This window comes from Phyllobates terribilis, unplaced genomic scaffold, assembly GCF_046119375.1.
Source record: "Phyllobates terribilis strain yellow unplaced genomic scaffold, ASM4611937v1 Scaffold_9__5_contigs__length_417890890, whole genome shotgun sequence".
NCBI lineage: Eukaryota > Metazoa > Chordata > Amphibia > Anura > Dendrobatidae > Phyllobates > Phyllobates terribilis.
The window spans coordinates 150,497,802-150,516,247 of NW_027362769.1; the positions used below are offsets into that span (position 1 = coordinate 150,497,802).

The 18,446-nt window shown below is 49.6% G+C and overlaps 1 protein-coding gene across 2 annotated transcripts in view; it reads right to left on the reverse strand.

The window, feature by feature from the left end:
- LOC141160887 (protein mono-ADP-ribosyltransferase PARP15-like) overlaps positions 1–18,446 on the reverse strand; it is a 108,834-nt gene that overhangs the window by 56,805 nt on the left and 33,583 nt on the right. For both annotated transcript variants that reach the window (XM_073645691.1, XM_073645690.1), the window contains one exon: positions 12,027–12,192. In XM_073645691.1, coding sequence (XP_073501792.1) covers positions 12,027–12,141 — 115 coding nt within the window. In that variant the 5' untranslated portion in view covers positions 12,142–12,192. The remainder of the gene's footprint in view (positions 1–12,026; positions 12,193–18,446) is intronic.

Sequence of the window (18,446 nt, forward strand, 5' to 3'; positions counted from 1 at the left end):
GAAAGAGTCTCAGTGGGTCCCTTTAACACATACCACGATTCATGATGCACAGATAAGGCAGAGAAATATAGGTATACAACACAGGGCCCAGGCTGTCCCCTCATCATTCACATATGCAAACATGCACGTGCGCACGGTGCGCAGAGATGCGCACACACACAGTACACAAACATGCACACATATAGTATGCAGGCATGGCCACACACACACGCATGCAATCACACACATACGCAGGCATGCACATGACGCGCCCCTGGGCCTGAGTCGCGCAGCGTTGCGCACGCGGGAGCCTACCCGGAGCCGGATCTGATAGGGGTAGTAGTCTCGTGGCGGTGACCCGGTCCGTGCCCAGGGAGTCAAGCTGAGTGGCAGTCTTTAGCAGTAGATGTTAGAATGTTCGACTACGCCACCCGTTGAATGCGGTCATGAGACCGCCGCTACAGGGCAGACCGCTGAGGCCGGTGATACGGTTGTGCAGCGGGGATGGTATAACCCCCAACGGGAGGGGTATGGCCTCAGGGCAGCGGACGTGGATGATGAAACACTCAGAGACGGTGCGGTGTAGTTCAGGGTCTTTACTGGTGGCAAAGGTAGACCCTCCCGGAGTACTGGCTAGCGATCGGGGCCTGGTCAGTCCGTGAGCAGATGGAATCTCCCCTGGCCAGGCGGAGTTGTAGGCCTCCCCAGCTAATCGTACTCTTCTGGCTACCTTGCTAGAGGCTGGTAAAAGTAGCCCACGTCCCTGAGTGTACCATGTGGTGCTCACCCGTAAGGCCGGTGACTCGGGGCCTTTTGGTAGCTTCCGCTCCACGTCGCGGTGCTGGTCCCTTGCGTGTGACCGTGCCTTCGGGTTTCTTGGCCAGAGGACCTGAAATCCCCTGCCGGGCGGTTTCTGCTGCGGGGTATGGCTCAGTCCCCACAGCCTCGGACTCCGGGTCCGGTAAGAACTCTTCAATCAGGGCGAGCTCTACAGCTTCCAGCCCCTGACCTCTTTTAATACAGCTCCCACAGAGCTCCTGATCTTTCTTTCCCTATAGCTGCTCCACTACAGACCAGACTGTGTCTCTGTCTGTGTTCTCTCACTCTACTCACTAACCCTGCCTCAGCCCCAGCTTTATATAGGGGAAGTTCTTCCCCTCCCAGGACTGGGCAGGAGGTGTGGCATGCAAAGGATGTCTGACCAGGAAATCTCCCACCTGCTCACAGACGTAATATTGCTATTACTGTGGGAACCAGACCCCTGGGGTGCCACATTCCCCCCTAGTGAAATTTAGTACTCCGGGACTAAACATATTTTTGTAAAACATAACAAGTAAAAAAACAGAAACAGTACAATAAAGGAAAACACATTAGGATGGTCACGGCATGTCCGCAACCGGGTGCAGTCTTTGAAGAAAACAAAGGTGTCCGTTTCACCAAGAGACCGGGAGCCGTAACCAGGTAGGGGTCTGTCCTACCCCGAGTCCTTAACAGTCTTTAGTCCATTCCTGGTTACGCTCCAACATATGTACAAAGGATTCCGGATAATCCCTAAACGACACCTATAAAATAACTAAAAATACACAATTATTTACAGGTAACAGAAAACAGGTAAATACAAATAAACAGTCTAAACACTTAGATCCTCCAACGTACGGGTAACTGGCCTCTAGTGGCTCTAGTGGACCTACGGAGCTGACTGACTGGTCCTGAGCTACCAGGTGTAGGAGCTGTCAAAGGTAAACTGGGCAGCTGTCTACGGGCTCTTTGGCTCACTAGGGGTACGGCAGGCTCACTATAAGCAGAGGGTTGATCCTCCTGGTCTGCTTGTGTGGGGTCTCCTGCCTCCTGGACCGGCTGCTCTTCCAGCTCTACCTGTTTCTCCGTAGGTACTTGAGATGCTGGTTGGAGGAAGGTGAGGACGGGTACCACAACTGCGCCATTGACTTGAGTCCAAGACCGAGGGAAGTCTCCGAGCACAGTACTAACCATATCTTCCCTTTCCTCTGCGGGTCGAGGGTCTTCTTGTTCTTCTTCAGGGCTTCGTAGCTGTTCGGGACACTTCTTCAGGTGATCTCGGGATACAATGGCTGTGGTTTCTCCTCCATCCCTACTGATTATGCAGACTTTCGGGTTCTCATGGCTTGAGGGCAGTATGGTGTACGGGTCCTTCTCCCACTGGTCGTCCAACTTGTGGAGGCGTCTCTTCCTCTTCAAGACCTGCTCTCCAGGTACCAGGGGAACAGCGGGAGCATACTGGTTGTAAGTCTTCTCCTGTCTTTCTCTAGCTTGACAGAGACTTCGCTCCACGCTCTCCTGTACTTTTCGGTACTGCTGCTGCCTTTCTGTGTCCCAGTCTGCTTCTGGTGAAGTGTCCTCGGGTGTCAGGACTCCCATCTCCAGATCAACAGGGAGCTTACCAGGTCTTGCTCTCATTAGGTAAGCCGGGGTACAGTTGGTAGAACCTACCGGGATGTGGTTGTATAGGTCCACCAGATCAGGCAGTTTCTCAGGCCACAGACTGCGTTCCTCCAGGGGCAATGTTTTCAGAAGATCAATCACCACCTGGTTCATTTTCTCGCAGAGCCCATTGGTTTGCGGATGATAGGGTGTTGTTCTTATCTTCCGGCAGCCATACAGAGTACAGAACTCCTGGAAGACTTCCTCTTCAAAGGCAGGTCCCTGGTCCGTCAGCACCTGCTCCGGGTATCCGTGTGGACGGCAGAAGTGCTGCTGGAAGGCTCTAGCTGCTGTTTGAGCCGTTAAGTCCTTGACCGGGACCACCACCAGGAACCGGGAGTAATGATCTACGATTGTGAGGGCGTAGACATACCCAGATCTGCTTGGAGCCAGTTTCACATGGTCCAGGGCTACCAGTTCCAGTGGCTGTCGGGTGATGATGGACTGCAAGGGAGTCTTCTGGCTGGCACGGTCCTTCCTTCTTAGGTGGCACGGTCCACAGTCTCTGCACCACCTCTCGATGGCTCCTCTCATGCCTACCCAGTAGAACCGCTCACGCAATAAGAACTCCAGCTTCTTCCACCCGAAATGTCCTGCTCCGTTGTGGTACGCCTCCAGAATCATAGCCGCGTCTCGTCTGGGGACCACTACCTGCCAGGTCAACTCATGTGTTCGAGAGTTAACCATTCTCCGGCACAACTTCTCCCTGTAGAGGAACAGCCTGCTTTTCTCCTTCCACAGTTGCTTAGTCTCCTCCGGAGCGTCTGGGTCAAGGCGGGCATCTGGCTGAGTCAACATCTCCTTCACCAGTCGGACGGCGGGGTCACTGTCTTGCGTTTCCGCCCAGTTGTAATGAGGTAAAGGGTTGAACGTAGCGGATTGCTTACTCCTTACACGGTGGGAATACTGGATAGTCCCATGCCGGTGGAACGCGGGAAGTTCAACTTCTTCCAGTCCCTCTGGATCTTCCCCCACGTCCGGTAGGTTTGGCATTCTGGACAAGGCATCCGCGTTGGTATTGGAGCGTCCTGCCCGGTATTTGATTGTGAACTCAAAGTTGGACAGGCGGGCCATCCATCTCTGCTCCAGGGCACCGAGTCTTGCTGTGTCCAGATGTGTCAACGGGTTGTTATCCGTGTACACGGTAAACCGGGAAGAGGCGAGGTAGTGCTTAAAGCGTTCGGTGACTGCCCACACCACTGCCAGGAACTCTAGCTTGAATGAGCTGTAATTCTCAGGGTTTCTTTCGGTGGGTCGCAGTTTTCGGCTGGCGTAAGCAATTACCCGTTCTTTCCCCTGCTGGATCTGGGACAGTACGGCTCCTAGCCCGATGTTACTTGCGTCGGTGTAGAGGATAAAGGGCTGGCTGTAATCAGGGTACGCCAGGATTTCATCCCCCGTGAGGGCCATCTTTAGCTGGCGGAAGGACTCTTCTTCCAACTTCTCCCATCTGAAGGGCGGCTTCTGGTTCTTGGCCTTCCTGGACTGGCCTATCAGGAGGTCCTGCATAGGAGCTGCCTTTTTGGTGAAACCGGGAATGAACCTTCGGTAGTAGCCTACCAACCCGAGGAACTGCCGCACTTCCTTTACGCTGGAGGGGCTTGGCCATTCCTTAATTGCGGTGATCTTATCAGGGTCGGGAGCCACTCCGTCAGCACTCACCACGTGTCCCAGGTACTGCACCTTTGGTTTCAGGAGGTGACACTTGGAGGGTTTCACCTTTAGGCCGTAGTTTGCCAGGGCTTCGAACACTTCTGCCAGGTGTTTCAGGTGGTCCTCGTAGGTCTTGGAGTAGACGATGACATCGTCCAGGTATAACAGGACCGTCTCGAAGTTTCGGTGTTCCAGACAGCATTCCATCAACCGTTGGAAGGTTCCTGGTGCGTTGCAGAGTCCGAACGGCATGCAGGTAAACTCGCTAAGTCCCATCGGGGTGGTGAATGCGGTCTTCTCCCGGTCCGCCTCTGCTACAGGAACCTGCCAGTACCCGCTAGTGAGATCCAAAGTGGAGAAGAAGTTAGCAGATTTTAAAGCAGCCAAAGACTCCTCTATCCTTGGTAAGGGGTACGCATCTTTGTGTGTGATACGGTTGATTTTCCGGTAATCTACACACATTCTCATGGTGTTGTCTTTCTTTTTAACCAAGACTAGTGGAGCTGCCCAGGGGCTACAGCTATCCCTGATTACCCCAGCCTCCTTCATGTCTCTAAGCATCCCCTTGGCGTGTTGGTAGTGTGCAGGGGGTACGGGTCGGTATCTCTCCTTTATGGGAGGATGGTCTCCCGTGGGGATGTGGTGTTCTACCCCCTTTACTCGCCCGAAGTCTAACGGGTGTTTACTAAACACTCTCTCGTACTCTTGAACCACCCGATAGACTCCTTGTTTCTGGTGTGAGGGAGTGGAGTCAGTACCCAGATGTAGTTGCTGACACCAGTCCTCCATTGGTTTCTTAGAGCCGTTACCTTCCTCTGGATGAGATGGAGGCAAGGGTTCCACGGACTGTACAGAATTTTGATTGATGGTATACAATTTGGCTAGCGTAGCATACCGGGGCAGGTACACTTCCCTTTTCCCAATGTTTATTATGCGAACGGGCACCCTCCCATGGCGTACATCAACCACCCCCCGTGCTGTCAAAATGGTGGGCCTACTGTCTGAGTAGACGGGTTCTACCATTGCTTGGTAGTCTCTACCTCTTAGACCAATAGCTGCCCGGCCCCAAATCATCATTTCACTTTTTGGGGGCATGGCAATAGGGAAAGGGTCACACATTCTCACGCTTCCAATCTCACCACCGGAGAGTTCCACCTGTTGCCGTCGCATCAGTGCCCGGATCTCTTTTTGGAGCACTCACTGCTGGCCGGAGCTGGCGTTCTTGGCAACCTGTTGTAAAATGAAAATCACCTCTGCAAGACAATTTTCAATCACATTAGTTCCTAGAGTTATCTTTGGGTGACTCTCGCGCTTGTCAATGTCTACAATGATCAGTCCCTGTGCTGCCAGTTCGACTCTACCGACTTTAATGGTCATCTCTTTGAATCCGATCTGTGGCACGGGTTGACCATTGCTGGCGATGATACTCAAGTCGTCGTCAGGGTAGCGGGTTATATCCGAGTCATTCCAGTACTGCTTAAAGAGCACGTACGGGATGGTGGTGACCTGTGACCCGGTGTCAAGTAGGGCACTCATAGGAATGCCATCCAGTACTACAGGCAAGACTGGACGTCCTCCCACGTATTTGTCACGCCAGTTCGATGGGCCTGGTGATCTTATTCCTGGGGGTTGGCCCTCTACCCCAGGTTGTGCCAGTTTAAAGGACAGTACCTTGCCATATGTCCAGGTTGATTGCAGCGGCGGCAGATGGGTTGTCCGTCCTCGTTGTATCGGTCGCTGGGTCTTCCTCTGGCCGGTGGGGTCCTCCTTGGTCGACGCCACGGGATGTCCTCCGGTCCGGATGCCAGCTGGTTCTTCCCTGGAGCAGCAACCTGTAAAGACTGCACAGTTCGGGTTAGCGCAGCAACGCTTTTAGCTAGCTCTTGGACCTGATGGTGCAGGTCTGGAGCCGGGTCATTGTTCAAAGCCTGCGCATCAGCTCCCACAGGCCCTGCCGACAAGGGCGCCGCCTCCTGGTGGTAAGCGGTAGTAGGGCGCCTGTGGGTCACAACGCCACCCGGTGCCGGTTCTCGGAGCACCCGGATGGCTCTGTCCTTGAACTGTGCAAAGTCCAGATGAGGATCCTGTAAGGCCATTGCCTGCAACTGGGTTCGGTGGGCATTGCAATATAGTCCCTCTATAAATTGTTCGGTCAACAGCCTGTCCTCGTTTCCCACGCCGTCAGGGTCGGTCTGCTTAATGGCTCTCAGGGCCTCTTGTAGGTTTAAAGCATAGTCTCTTATACTCTCATGTGCTCGCTGTTTGCACCCGTAAAATCTAAGCTTAATCTCGGCTGAGGTGCGGGTATCAAAGGTGTCCTTCAGCCGGGTTAATATCCCTGCGACAGTCCTCCTCCCAGGTGGCCAGGACTTTACCTCCCTTTGGGCTGCCCCGGTTAGTTGGGCCACCAGGATGCTCACTTTTTGCTCTTCTGTGAGGGGGTACACCTGGAAGAGGCTATCCAGCTTTTCTCTAAAGTCATTCAGGGTATGTGACTCCCCTGAGTACTGGGGTAGCCAGGCTGCCCCCGGGATATAGGGCATGGTGAAAGGCATGACCGCAGCAGCGGCAGCGCTGGCGGTGGCTGTGGCAGTGAAGCTCTCCTCCGTATCCGACATCCTCCTCCCCCCTAGTGGACCGTGGCCTACCTTGCGATGATCCTCTTCCGTAGGCCGCGGTTCCGCAGTGGATCGTCAGGGTTGAGGACCTTCCGTCGCGCTCCTGTGACGTCGGCGTCTGCTGGGCTCCTTCCAGGACCTTACGCAACGTCCTGACGTGAGGCGGGGCTTCAGTTCTCGCGCGCTTTCAGAGTCCACGCCCCTCTTCTTCCCGCGCGGCGTCTTCAAGATGGCGTCCAACGGCGGGAAAACTCCACGGATGGCGGGAAGAAGGCAGAAGATGGCGCCAGATGGCGGGAAAACTTCACGGATGGTGGGAAGAAGGCAGAAGATGGCGCCGGATGGCGGGAATCTTCACCACAGGTAAGTTTAACAGTCTTCTTTCAGGCACGCAGTACCCGGTGGTTGCGGGCACGGAATCCTGCCGACTACGCCAAAGTTGACGCGCCCCTGGGCTTGAGTCGCGCAGCGTTGCGCACGCGGGAGCCTACCCGGAGCCGGATCTGATAGGGGTAGTAGTCTCGTGGCGGTGACCCGGTCCGTGCCCAGGGAGTCAAGCTGAGTGGCAGTCTTTAGCAGTAGATGTTAGAATGTTCGACTACGCCACCCGTTGAATGCGGTCATGAGACCGCCGCTACAGGGCAGACCGCTGAGGCCGGTGATACGGTTGTGCAGCGGGGATGGTATAACCCCCAACGGGAGGGGTATGGCCTCAGGGCAGCGGACGTGGATGATGAAACACTCAGAGACGGTGCGGTGTAGTTCAGGGTCTTTACTGGTGGCAAAGGTAGACCCTCCCGGAGTACTGGCTAGCGATCGGGGCCTGGTCAGTCCGTGAGCAGATGGAATCTCCCCTGGCCAGGCGGAGTTGTAGGCCTCCCCAGCTAATCGTACTCTTCTGGCTACCTTGCTAGAGGCTGGTAAAAGTAGTCCACGTCCCTGAGTGTACCGTGTGGTGCTCACCCGTATGGCCGGTGACTCGGGGCCTTTTGGTAGCTTCCGCTCCACGTCGCGGTGCTGGTCCCTTGCGTGTGACCGTGCCTTCGGGTTTCTTGGCCAGAGGACCTGAAATCCCCTGCCGGGCGGTTTCTGCTGCGGGGTATGGCTCAGTCCCCACAGCCTCGGACTCCGGGTCCGGTAAGAACTCTTCAATCAGGGCGAGCTCTACAGCTTCCAGCCCCTGACCTCTTTTAATACAGCTCCCACAGAGCTCCTGATCTTTCTTTCCCTATAGCTGCTCCACTACAGACCAGACTGTGTCTCTGTCTGTGTTCTCTCACTCTACTCACTAACCCTGCCTCAGCCCCAGCTTTATATAGGGGAAGTTCTTCCCCTCCCAGGACTGGGCAGGAGGTGTGGCATGCAAAGGATGTCTGACCAGGAAACCTCCCACCTGCTCACAGACGTAATATTGCTATTACTGTGGGAACCAGACCCCTGGGGTGGCACACACATGCTATAGACACGCACATACACAAACATATATGTGCACATATAGGCATATGTACATATTTGAACACAAATTCTTAAAATCACATATAGAACAGACATACTGTAATATATATATATATATATATATATATATATATATATATATATATATATATATATATATATATATATATATATATATATATACATACATATATATATATATATACATACATACACACACACACACACACACACACACACACACACACACACACATACACACACACACACACACACATACACACACACACACATATACATATACAGTGGGGGAAATAAGTATTTGATCCCTTGCTGTTTTTTGTAAGTTTGCCCACTGACAAAGACATGAACAGTCTATAATTTTAAGGGTAGGTTAATTTTAACATTGAGAGATAGAATATCCAAAATAATATCAAGAAAATCACATTGTATAAATTAGATATTTTTTTTTGCATTTTGCAGTGAGAAATAAGTATTTGATCCCCTACAAACTATTATGAGTTCTGGTTCCTACAGACCAGTTAGACGCTCCTAATCAACTCGTTACCTGCATTAAAGACAGCTGTCTTACATAGTCACCTGTATAAAAGACTCCTGTCCACAGACTCAATCAGTCAGACTCTAACCTCTACAACATGGGCAAGACCAAAAGCTTTCTAAAGATGTCAGGGACAAGATCATAGACCTGCACAAAGCTGGAATGGGCTAAAAAACAATAAGTAAGATGCTGGGTGAGAAGGAGACAACTGTTGGTGCAATAGTAAGAAAATGGAAGAAATACAAAATGAATGTCAATTGACATCGATTTGGGGCACCATGCAAAATCTCACCTTGTGGGGTATCTTTGATCATGAGGAAGGTGAGAGATCAGCACTACTACACGGGGGGAACTTGTTAATGATCTCCAGGCAGCTGGGACTACAGTCACCAAGAAAACCATTGGTAACACATTATGCCTTAAAGGTTTAAAATCTTGCAGTGCCCGCAAGGTCTCCCTGCTCAAGAAGGCACATGTGCAGGTCCGTCTGAATTTTGCCAATGAACACGTGGATGATTCTGTGAGTTATTGGGAGAAGGTGCTGTCAAATGAGACAAACATTGAGCTCTTTGGCATTAACTCAACTCACCGTGTTTGGAGGAAGAATAAGGATGAGTACAACCCTAAGATCATCGTCCCAACCGTGAAGCATGGTGGGGGAAACATTATACTTTGGGGGTGCTTTTCTGCAAAGGGGACATGACGACTGCACCGTACTGAAGGGTCATGTGCAACAATCTCCTTCCCTCAGTAAGAGCATTGAAGATGGGTCGTGTTGGGTCTTCCAGCAAGACAATGACCCAGAACATACAGCCAGGGCAACAAAGGAGTGGCTCAAAAAGAAGCACAGTAAGGTCATGGAGTGGCCTAGCCAGTCTCCAGACCTTAATCTCATAGAAAACTTATGGAGGGAGTTCAAACTCCGAGTTGCCAAGCGACAGCCTCAAAATCTGAATGATTTAGAGATGATCTTCAAAGAGGAGTGGACCAAAATTCCTGCTTACATGTGCGCAAACCTCATCATCAACTACAAAAAACGTCTGACTGCTGTGCTGCCAACAAGGGTTTTGCCACCAAGTATTAAGTGCTGTTTACCAGAGGAATCAAATACTTATTTCTCACTGCAAAAAAAAATAATAATTTATACAATGTGATTTTCTTGATTTTTTGGGGGGATATTCTATCTCTCAATGTTAAAATTAACCTACCCTTAAAGTTACACTAGGGGAAAAAAGTATTTAGTCAGCCACCAATTGTGCAAGTTCTCCCACTTAAAAAAATGTGAGAGCTGTAACTGACATCATAGGTAGACCTCAACTATGAGAGACAAAATGAGAAAACAAATCCTGAAAATCACATTGTCTGATTTGGAAAGAATTTTTTTTTCAAATTTTGGTGGAAAATAAGTATTTGGTCAATTACAAACAAGCAATATTTCTGGCTCTCGCAGACCTGTAACTTCTTCTTTAAGAGGCTCCTATGTCGTCCACTCATTACCTGTAGTACTCGCACCTGTTTGAACTTGTTATCAGTATAAAAGACACCTGTCTGACTTCCTGAGGGACCCTGCCTCCTGTGACCCTCGCTCCACTGCCCCCCAGGTAAGATACCATAGCTATTCAGACTATAAGATGGACCCCCATCTTATAAAAAAATGTTTTCTATTTTCCACCCCAAAATATGGGGTGTGTCTTATGGTCCGGTGCGTCTTATAGTCCGAAAAATACGGTAAATACTTTTTTTCCCCACTGTATAGACTGTTCATGTCTTTGTCAGTGGGCAAACTTACAAGAACATCAAGGGATCAAATACTTATTTCCCCCACTGTACATATACATACACACAGTCCTACACACTGACATACACAGATATTCACATCATACACACACAGACATATTAGTAATATTTTTAACATGGGGATTGGAGAAACTGACAAGAAGCCTCGCTCACCTGCCCCCGGCCTGTGTCCCGTCCAGCTCCTCAGGCATGTGGCTTTGCAGGGCCACCGGCGTGTGTTTAATGGCCGTCACAGACATGGACCTGGACCATCAGGGGGGCCCACTTGCCATTGGGGCCCGGGCCGCTCCGCTGGCATCTGTGCAGTGCTGCTAGCGCTGTTTGATGGGCTTCACTTTACCAGACATGGCCACGCGCAATGCGCTGTGCGGCAGTGTCTGATAGTAATGATGCAGCAGGGGCGACACACAAGCAAAATTAAAGGTGCAATTACGACTCGGCTGCATCATTACTACCAGACACAGCAGCAGAGCGCACTGCGGCCACCATGTCTGGTAAAATGACAGCAATTAAACAGCGCCAGCGGTCCTGCACAGATGCCGGGGTAGCAGCCCGGGCCCTGATGCGATTGGACCCCTCTGATGGTCCAGGGACCCGGCACTTGCCCAGGTGCTGACTCCGGCCCTGCAATGATTACTTATTTTCCAGGTGCCACATGTGCTTTCCAAGCTATGCCATTTCCACATACTTTGGAAGGTTTTGAAAAGTGGCAAATAGCTCAGTATACAACCCCTGGCAAAAATTATGGAATCACCGGGCTCGGAGGATGTTCATTCAGTTGTTTAATGTTGGTGAAAAAAAGCAGATCACAGACATGGCACAAAACTAAAGTAATTTCATATGGCAACTTTAGGGCTTTAAGAAACACTAAAAGAAATCAAGATAAAAAATGTGGTACTCAGTAAGGGTAATTTTTTTCAGACCAAGCAGAGGGAAAAAATTATGGAATCACTCAATTCTGAGGAAAAAATTATGGAATCATGAAAAACAAAAACACAAAAGAACACTCCAATGCATCACTAGTATTTTGTTGCACCACCTCTGGCTTTAATAACAGCTTGCAGTCTCTGAGGCATGGACTTAATGAGTGACAAACAGTACTCTTCATCAATCTGCCTCCAACTTTCTCTGATTGCTGTTGCCAGATCAGCTTTGCAGGTTGGAGCCTTGCATGATTTGCGACTGTTTGACAGCTTTATTACATGTGAGGAATGCAAAAGAAACAATCATTCCTCACATGTATTAAAGCTGTCAAACAGTTGCAAATCATGCACACGGGAGCGATTTAAACATAACACCGAGCAGCTGTAACTACTCGGTGCTCGCCGAGCATACTCGGCGAAAGGGTTAACAGAACATACTCACTCAACACTAGTAATATCCAATAAAATTTGTAGTGCAAACTTGATAAGTCCCTTATTATTCTCTCCTATAACTGTTATGCATCAATAAATCAATAACTACAGCACATCTGAGCATTTTTATCGCTCGTTAAAGCTCCTTACCAGATCTACGGCTAAGTTTTGGATTTGTTAAATTGACTATGGCGTCTGTATGTTCAGCGGTGATGTTCCCCTTTTTTAACTTCACAGATGCTTCACACACCGCTATATCGCTCATGATGGCGCTTTTTCCTAATTTCAAATGCTAGTTACTGCTGTAAAACAGCACCTGAAAGAGCATCAACGACAAACAACATTAGAGGGACCCAAAAATAATTAAGCAATATGTAAAGAAAAATGTGCAACTTTCTATTCATATTCTTCATGCCCATAAGGGCTGCAATGAAAAGGCAGGGAATGCAATCAATGTTAACAGAGAGGTCTACTGTGAATTATTATTATTATAGCGCCATTTACAGTATTCCATGGCGCTTTACATGTGAAAAGGGGTATACCTAGCAAATAACAATTACAATAATCTTGAACAAAATGAGTCACCAACTGATACAAGAGGAGAAAAGACTCACGGTCTACAAGGGATGGGTCATTCAATCACTACTATATTTACGTTTGTGGTATATGCAAAAATAAAATAAATATTACTTACTCATTCGAACCCCTGTGGCTCCATGTGTAGTACCCCAAACCAGGGTACAATAGTATGTTGAGTTATCTTTTAGTACAAATGTCTTTATATCATCCTTTATGTAAATATTAACGCAGTTTGAGTATTAGACACATATATATACCCCTACCCTTATACCCTTAATTGTATCGGCATGCGCATCACGCCGATATAGATAAGACCTGCAGTATAGTAGGGAGACATGATTTCCCTGCACTATTGCCCTCCGTTCTGTAGACCGCAGGTCGCTTCAATCCTTTCAGTCTACAGAATGGCAGGATGATCCAGCGCATGCACAGGACATTACAGTCCTGGCTTTGTGAAGTCATCGTGCCATGTCAGGAATCGGACGTCCTGTGCATGCACCAATGCAATGGCATCAGCACACTTTGGTGCGACTGTGGGGACATCATACAGTGCGGGGGAACCTCATACAGTCAGAAGGAGTGCCCTCATACATTGAAGGGACTACCGTGGAGGTCCTCAAAGTGTGGTGGCTATTATACAGCGTGGGAGCTAATGTGAGGGCCTTCATACATTATGGGAGCTAATAGGGTTGCATTATACTATATGGAGGCATATTATACTAGTTCAATGGGGTTGCCTGACACCGCTGCCAGTGCAAGGGGGTTGCCTGACACCGCTGCCAGTGCAAGGGGGTTGCCTGACACCGCTGCCAGTGCAAGGGGGTTGCCTGACACCGCTGCCAGTGCAAGGGGGTTGCCTGACACCGCTGCCAGTGCAAGGGGGTTGCCTGACACCGCTGCCAGTGCAAGGGGGTTGCCTGACACCGCTGCCAGTGCAAGGGGGTTGCCTGACACCGCTGCCAGTGCAAGGGGGTTGCCTGACACCGCTGCCAGTGCAAGGGGGTTGCCTGACACCGCTGCCAGTGCAAGGGGGTTGCATGACACCGCTGCCAGTGCAAGGGGGTTGCATGACACCGCTGCCAGTGCAAGGGGGTTGCATGACACCGCTGCCAGTGCAAGGGGGTTGCATGCGCAATGAAGTTGCATGACACCGCTGCAAGATACCGTTGCAAGTGCAATGGGGTTGCATGACACCACCGTTGCAAGTGCAATGGGGTTGCATGACACCACAGTTGCAAGTGCAATGGGGTTGCATGACACCACAGTTGCAAGTGCAATGGGGTTGCATGACACCACCGCTGCAAGTGCAATGGGGTTGCATGACACCACCGCTGCAAGTGCAATGGGGTTGCATGACACCACCTCTGCAAGTGCAATGGGGTTGCATGACACCACCGCAAGTGCAATGGGGTTGCATGTGCAATAAAGTTGCATGACACCACTGCAAGACACTGTTGCAAGTGCAATGCATTTACATTACACCGTTGCAAGTTCAATGAAGTTGAATGACATAGTTGCTAGTGCAATGCATTTGCATGACACCGTTGCAAGTGCAATGGAATTGCATGACATCGCTAAACGTGCAATCGGGTTCTATGACACTGCTGCAAATGCAATGGAGTTGCATGACACTGCTGCAAATGCAATGGAGTTGCATGACACTGCTGCAAATGCAATGGAGTTGCATGACACTGCTGCAAATGCAATGGAGTTGCATGACACCGCTGCAAGTGCAATGGAGCTGCATGACACTGCTGCAAGTGCAATGGAGCTGCATGACACCGCTGCAAGTGCAATGGAGCTGCATGACACCGCTGCAAGTGCAATGGAGCTGCATGACACCTCTGTAAGTGCAATGGAGTTGCATGACACCACTGCAAGTGCAATAGAGTTGCATGACACCACTGCAAGTGCAATGGGGTTGCATGTGCAATGGAGTTGCATGACACCGCTGCAAGACACCGTTGCAAGTGTAATGGATTTGCATAACATAGTTGCAAGTTTAATTCATTTACATGAGACCGCTGCAAGTGCAATGGAGTTGCATGACACCGCTGCAAATGCAATGGAGTTGAAAGTGCAATCGAATTGCATGTGCAATGGAGTTACATGGCACCATTGCAAGATACTGTTGCAAGTGCAATGGTGTTGCATGACACCGCTGCAAGTGCAAGATGGTTGCATGACACCGCTGCAAGTGCAAGATGGTTGCATGACACCGCTGCAAGTGCAAGATGGTTGCATAACACCACTGCAAGTGCAAGATGGTTGCACGACACCACTGCAAGTGCAATTTGGTTGCACGACACCGAGTGGCGCGACACCGCTGCAAGTGCAATGGGGCTGCATGACACCCCTGCAAGTGCAATGGGGCTGCATGACACCCCTGCAAGTGCAATGGGGCTGCATGACACCCCTGCAAGTGCAATGGGGCTGCATGACACCCCTGCAAGTGCAATGGGGCTGCATGACACCCCTGCAAGTGCAATGGGGCTGCATGACACCCTGCAAGTGCAATGGGGCTGCATGACACCCTGCAAGTGCAATGGGGCTGCATGTGCAATGGGGTTGCATGACACCACTGAAAGTGCAATGGGGCTGCATGACACCCCTGCAAGTGCAATGGGGTTGCATGTGCAATGGAGTTGCATGGCATTGCTGCAAGATACCATTGCAAGTGCAATGGGGTTGCATGACACCACCACTGCAAGTGCAATAGAGTTGCATGACACCACCACTGCAAGTGCAATAGAGTTGCATGACACCACCACTGCAAGTGCAATAGAGTTGCATGACACCACCACTGCAAGTGCAATGGGGTTGCATGACACCGCTGCAAGTGCAATGGAGTTGCATGACACTGCTGCAAGTGCAATGGAGTTGCATGACACTGCTGCAAGTGCAATGGAGTTGCATGACACCGCTGAAAGTGCAATGGAGTTGCATGACACCGCTGAAAGTGCAATGGAGTTGCATGACACCGCTGCAAGTGCAATGGAGTTGCATGACACCGCTGCAAGTGCAATGGAGTTGCATGACACCGCTGCAAGTGCAATGGAGTTGCATGACACCGCTGCAAGTGCAATGGAGTTGCATGACACCGCTGCAAGTGCAATGGAGTTGCATGACACCGCTGCAAGTGCAATGGGGTTGCACGACACCGAGTGGCGCGACACCGCTGCAAGTGCAATGGGGCTGCATGACACCGCTGCAAGTGCAATGGGGCTGCATGACACCCCTGCAAGTGCAATGGGGCTGCATGACACCCCTGCAAGTGCAATGGGGCTGCATTACACCCGTGCAATGGGGCTGCATGACACCCCTGCAAGTGCAATGGGGCTGCATGACACCCCTGCAAGTGCAATGGGGCTGCATGACACCCCTGCAAGTGCAATGGGGCTGCATGACACCCCTGCAAGTGCAATGGGGCTGCATGACACCCCTGCAAGTGCAATGGGGCTGAATGACACCCCTGCAAGTGCAATGGGGCTGCATGACACCCCTGCAAGTGCAATGGGGCAGCATGTGCAATGGGGTTGCATGACACCACTGAAAGTGCAATGGGGCTGCATGACACCCCTGCAAGTGCAATGGGGTTGCATGTGCAATGGAGTTGCATGGCATTACTGCAAGATACCATTGCAAGTGCAATGGGGTTGCATGACACCACCATTGCAAGTGCAATGGGGTTGCATGACACCACCACTGCAAGTGCAATAGAGTTGCATGACACCACCACTGCAAGTGCAATAGAGTTGCATGACACCACCACTGCAAGTGCAATAGAGTTGCATGACACCGCTGCAAGTGCAATGGGGTTGCATGACACCGCTGCAAGTGCAGTGGGGTTGCATGACACCGCTGCAAGTGCAATGGGGTTGCATGTACAATGGAGTTGCATGTCACCGCTGTAAGTGCAATGGAGTTGCATGACACCTCTGTAAGTGCAATGGAGTTGCATGACACCACTGCAAGTGCAATAGAGTTGCATGACACCACTGCAAGTGCAATAGAGTTGCATGACACCACTGCAAGTGCAATGGGGTTGCATGTGCAATGGAGTTGCATGACACCGCTGCAAGACACCGTTGCAAGTGTAATGGATTTGCATAACATAGTTGCAAGTTTAATTCATTTACATGAGACCGCTGCACGTGCAATCGGGTTGCATGACACCGCTGCACGTGCAATCGGGTTGCATGACACCGCTGCACGTGCAATCGGGTTGCATGTGCAATGGAGTTGCCTGACACCGCTGCAAGTGCAATGGCGTTGCAAGTGCAATGGAATTGCATGTGCAATGGAGTTACTTGACACCGTTGCAAGTGCAATAGAGTTGCATGTGCAATGGGGTTGCATGGCACCGCTGCAAGTGCAATGGGGTTGCATGGCACCGCTGCAAGTGCAATGGGGTTGCATGGCACCGCTGCAAGTGCAACGGGGTTGCATGGCACCGCTGCAAGTGCAACGGGGTTGCATGGCACCGCTGCAAGTGCAACGGGGTTGCATGGCACCGCTGCAAGTGCAATGGGGTTGCATGACACCGCTGCAAGTGCAATGGGGTTGCATGACACTCGTATACAGTTGTTTTTTGTCAAGGATGTGTGAACGGTTTTATATTAAAAATTTATGGTGCTGATCAAGAATATGACTTAATCAGCACCGTCAATGAGGTATCGTAATATGACAGAGTAAGCAGATGCACATAGACGCCAATATAAAAAGGAATACACAATTGCACATGATAATGCAGAAAGATTAGATATTGTGGACCTGTATGCAGCATAATGTTTGGAGGGTGAACTCCACGCGTATCGCCAACAGAAGCGTGGCTTCCTCAGGGGTAAGGAACGTTCTAATCTTATGGGGAGCTGTTAGCTGTCTTTCTGCTTTATCATGTGCAATTGTGTATTACTTTTTATATTGGCGTCTATGTGCATCTGTTTACTCTTAGTCATATTACGATACCTCATTGACGGTGCATCTCATGGCTTCTATATGCTATTCACTTTTTTGCTTCCTTTGCACATTGCTCCTATTTGCACATACTGATGATACACATCAGAGGGTTATCTCCTATTACTTTCGTATATGTGTGACTCTAGAGCTACAGATTTTTGCCACTATTTTACTTATTTGCACATTGCTTTATTTATTTCAAAAAGCGTTATTTCGGGGGTTACACTGCCTTGTCCTATCTATATGTATTATCATTGTTCTCTGGATTTTTGAACAGTGTTTATTATGAGGCCATTTCCAGGACATTGTGTTCCCAATTCCCATTGACAATTTATTTTTGTGGATTCTGTTTTAGTTAGCATTCTTGAGGAGGATTATCAATCCTTTTATGGATTTCTGGTGGTTTGTTTTAGCCTCTCATGGCTTTATTAATTGTTTTTAAATCTTTTTGTCTGTTTGTTCATCAACAAAATGTATTGTATCTTTATTATCGGTGATCCTGATTACATACACACTTTCTTCCTTTGCTCATGTATTGCTTTGGTGTGTAATTAGTGATCCCGTCTTTCATTGGTTGTGCTCTCAGTTCTTTTTATTTAGGAAAATTACTTTGGCTGCAAAGTTGTGAGATATGTTCTTCTGTGACCACGCAGAATATGCTATCATTTTTTATTTGAGGGGGCTCAAATAAACTACTATGGGGCCTTATGATTTCTATCTACGCCCCTGGTTAGTACTATTAATTATACTTATGATTATGGCAAGACGATGTGTAGTAAAGGCGGAACAGCATAAAAAGACCCCAAAAAAACAATTCCTGAATTGTTTGTTTTTGTTTATTCTGCCTCCCAAAAATCTGAATAGCAAGCGATCAAAAAAAATGTCATGTTCCCGAAAATGGTACAAATAAAAACGTCAACTTGTCTCGCAAAAAAGAAGCCCTTATATGACTTTATCGGCCGAAATATGGAAAAATTATAGCTCTCAAAATATAGCGATGCAAAAAGTAGTCTTTGCAAAAAAAACGAAACA